The sequence below is a fragment of the Lipophrys pholis genome (assembly GCF_963383615.2).
Source record: "Lipophrys pholis genome assembly, chromosome: 2".
NCBI classification, from domain to species: Eukaryota; Metazoa; Chordata; class Actinopteri; order Blenniiformes; family Blenniidae; genus Lipophrys; species Lipophrys pholis.
Genome location: NC_137636.1, coordinates 29,294,253 through 29,298,109, shown reverse-complemented (window position 1 = coordinate 29,298,109; position 3,857 = coordinate 29,294,253). Strand labels below are relative to the sequence as shown.

The following is a 3,857-nucleotide window of genomic DNA, read 5'->3' as shown; positions in this document are numbered from 1 at the left end:
CATGACTATTCCCCTGGACGCCTGAGCACTGCATCCTTACATGAGGATTAAAATGTATACACTCACAGGTGCACGACACAATTTAAAGTTAATTCTGCGATTAAACAGCTTTGCTGCCAGCTGCAATCAGTTAAAGCACCAGTAAGTTCGTCTTAACACCTGGAAGTATGTGCAGTTTGAATGTCTCATATGAAGGTTTGAGACAGTATATCATAGTTATTTCACAGAAATACAAACAGGTATGGCTTTATTGGTTAGATCTGAGTGATGGGATTTGTCGATTATTGGTACTGAGTTTGAAAAGGACACTGGCTTCTCCGTAACTCCACTATCACTACAGTGAGGCTTAACATACTTAAGTTATTTTGGTCTTAAAGCTGCTGCATCCATCCACAATCTTATTATTTGAATTCACATACTAGATGTTGCTTGTTTCCTGTGCCAGTAAGTCCAAATGAAAGCACAACATGTGGCTTTGAGTAACGGAGAGGAAGAAGTTCTGTCTTGGTCAGCAGAAACAACTTTTCTGGAGTTGTGCCGTCACGAAAGTGCACACACGATTTAACATAACAAACAACTTAACAATGACTGAACATAAGAGGTGCTTGAAGGCAGTTTTCGCAGCCTTCATGCAGAGCCAGGCAAGCTGTTTTTGCCTGTTTGCAGTCCTTCTGCTATGCTAAGCTAAGCAGGGGTTGGCTCCGGATGCATATTTACTACATAAATATCAACATGGTATCAATTATCTCATCTGATTCTCTGCAGGAAGACAAACAAAACAAGGCTGCTGTTTGACTACTTTCACACCATGCTACTTCTATGCTATGAAAATATTTTATGTGATCTATTAACTTTGTCCAGGCGTCACTTTTAAAGCCCCGGGACAAAGACCTAAATAAAATCGCCTCATCCTTTCAACCTCACCTCCATCAGGAAGACGTTGTTTTTCCTGGCTGCAGCGACAAGGTCGTTCACCTGCCTGGAGTTCATAGCAAAGGGTTTCTCACACAGTACATTTTTCCCGGCATTGAGGAACAGCAGGCCCACTCGCCAGTGTTCAGTGTGCAGCACCCCGACGTACACGATGTCTGTGAGGACACAAGTTCTTCAAACAGCAACACCCGCACACACCATTACCCACACCAGTGCTGCCAGGTTGCGTCCAACTCTCAACTCACCAACGTCTGGGTCTTTGGCCAGCTCCTCATAGCTGCCATAAGCCTTTGGAATACCGTGTTTCTTGCCGAAATCCTTGGCACGCTGCAAACTCCTTGATGCAATGACCGCTATCTGCACAAACAAGCACAAACCCACATACTCCAACATCGGCGCAAATAATACGCTCCGTGTGACAATCTAGATGCTGTGGGAGTTTGTATTGAGTACCTGGTGATCTCCGGGAGGCAGAGTCTTCATGGCCACGCTGAAGTCGTGGCTTATCTTCCCCGCGCCGCAGAGTCCCCACCGAGTTACCATGTCGAATGGAATGGAAAGTGACAAATGAATGGATTGTGTTGCTTTGGCAAAGATCTGAGCTGCTAGCGAGTTGCGACCTTGGACGAGGTTGCACGTTCAGGGGAAGAAACCCACTAAACTGTCATGCCTCAGAGCCAGCGGCGAGAAGGGCTCCTGCATTTATATGCCGGGGAGGCACAATATGTCACCTTCTTCATGCTCCCACCCCGAGGTAGAGGCTGCGACACGCACAAAAACACAGAAAGTGTGTGCGAACACACGTCTTGGTGTGTTGTTGCTGATACAGGCCTTTCAAACCGGACTGAAGTTGTTTTTACCAGTTGTCTCCTGCACTCTTTAACAGAAGTATCATTGGGGTACTTGTCCATCATTAACATGCTGAATAGAAGAAAAAAAACAAAAACTAAACGCCGTTTAATGTCAGGGCAAGGGTTCACCTTAGCTGTATAGGTCAGCACCTTTCCATGGTAGTGCAGGTCAAGTACTGAAAGCAGGAGGTGCTTTTGTTTCCCGCTGGGAGAGAAACTGATTAACCTGCGATGGTCTGACAGCCATACAGAGGCCAATGATTAAACCAGGGTCTCGTGGGGGTTGCTGGAATAAACAGATATGCTGGATTCACAGAATGCTCATGGAGCCCAACGCAGGGCAATTTAACTGACCAGTAAGCTGAGCCAGGATGACTGTGGAAAAGCATCAGCTCACTTGCCCTTGAGCTAAATACTATCTGTTCAGGCAGACAGGCGGTTGTGTAAACTTCCTGCCGCTTGCTGCCAGTAGAGGACACTGTGTTGTCAGCAGAGTTTACTGTCTCCCTCACATGCTCTGAGGATTTGGCATGGCTCATTGAGAGAAATTATATACAGGTCTGCAAAATCAGGTGAGAGTACCTGACAGAGGTTGAGCAGAAGTTGCAGATTAGTGAGAATTAGTCTAGTTACAGACCAAAACACTCCTCAATTGTTTTATATCATGCCTGCAATAAGTGTGTATTTGCACCATTGATTATACCAGTGAAGAGAGAATTCAGTTCTGTCCTCCTCAAAGTTTGAATATTTTGGCTCCGTAATTCCAGTCCTGGGAATAAATCTCCCTTTCATTCTGGGGCAGAGTGGTGATTGGATTGACATGTGAAAGCAGTGTCAGCAACATCTTCATTATGAAAGCGACAGGAATTTTATCAATGACTCTCCTCGCTGGCTGCTCTCCCTTTGTATTTCACTTCCAAATGAATTCTGGGAGCTGTGTGCCGTTGTCATAACAACAAGGTACCAGCTGGGCAATTTGTATGCAAATGACATTGGGCTTGGCCTCTTATCCCTACCTATACCACAAGGCCCTGCTGGCCATGGGAATGAGTAATTTCACAAAAAGAAAAAAACTTGTTTGAGGGTAAAACATATTGATGACATCACCACACGTGTGATCGGGGGCGGTTGAAAGGTGACAGGAGGTTGCATTGCAAAAGCTGCTTTGTGGATTGGTTTGAAGCAATGAATCGGTTCCGTGCTGCTTGACTTGATCGCCAGCTGACAGTCAGGGAAAAAGCAGAGGCTCAGGTGGTCAGAGGAGCGTGTACTGGACAGGATTTATTTGGGACACCTCACTAGGACCATCCCCACCCTCACTTCACCCTCACACCCTGGACGCCACCTCGATTGAACCATAATTGCTCAATTTCCAATGTAATCTGAAAACTGTAGTTTTTCCACTTCCTTCTCCTTGCTCTCTCAAGGTCATGAAGGAAATAAGACCGTACAAGGAGTCAGCTCTTGCCTTTAATGAAGAGGAAGCGACGAGTGTCCGGCACACGTTGGAAGATGTGGATTCTGCCTCTGCTGAGCCGAGCCCAGGGATGGAGGCGGGAAAGTGAAGACGGCTGATGAGCCGAGTCATTCAGAAACCTGGCATGCGGAAGGAAGCGGGCGCCTCATTAATTCAGCATGGCCGGGACGATTGCCTTCCACTCCTATCACTTCTCACTGTCTTTATCTGATTAAGAATTCATGCATCATCTCTTGTCTGCACTCCTATTCCACCAGGACGTGAAAGAAAAGTCACATGACTGATCACAAGTTTCCTTCTCGGGGGAAGATATTTGGCCTGTGAAGGTGGCTGATTACAGCAGACAGTTTGGTTTCACACGTTGTCATGTCATTTCATTTGTGTATCTTGCTGTCAGACTCACTTTACCCTCTCTTTGTCATTGACCCCAGCAGTGGACGAGTAACACATTATTGCACCCTCATGATTGGAAATATCAAGTTGTTTTTAAAAAAAAAAAAAAAGGTCTTACACTTCTTTTATTTGATTAAAACATCAATATTTTATCACTTTTTAACAAAAGCATCTCTAGCCGTTGTTACCTTGTGAGAGCTCTG

General features: G+C 45.5%; 1 protein-coding gene across 1 annotated transcript in view; it reads right to left on the bottom strand.

The window, feature by feature from the left end:
- The window catches only part of dhdh.1 (dihydrodiol dehydrogenase, tandem duplicate 1), a 4,517-nt gene extending 2,911 nt beyond the window's left edge, over positions 1-1,606 (bottom strand). Inside the window, exons 1-3 of the mRNA XM_080458892.1 lie at positions 1,387-1,606; positions 1,179-1,290; positions 925-1,088 (exon numbers count right to left, since the gene is read on the bottom strand). Of these exons, the coding sequence (XP_080315018.1) occupies positions 925-1,088; positions 1,179-1,290; positions 1,387-1,476 (366 nt within the window). The 5' untranslated portion in view covers positions 1,477-1,606. The remainder of the gene's footprint in view (positions 1-924; positions 1,089-1,178; positions 1,291-1,386) is intronic.
- Positions 1,607-3,857: the final 2,251 nt, after the last annotated feature.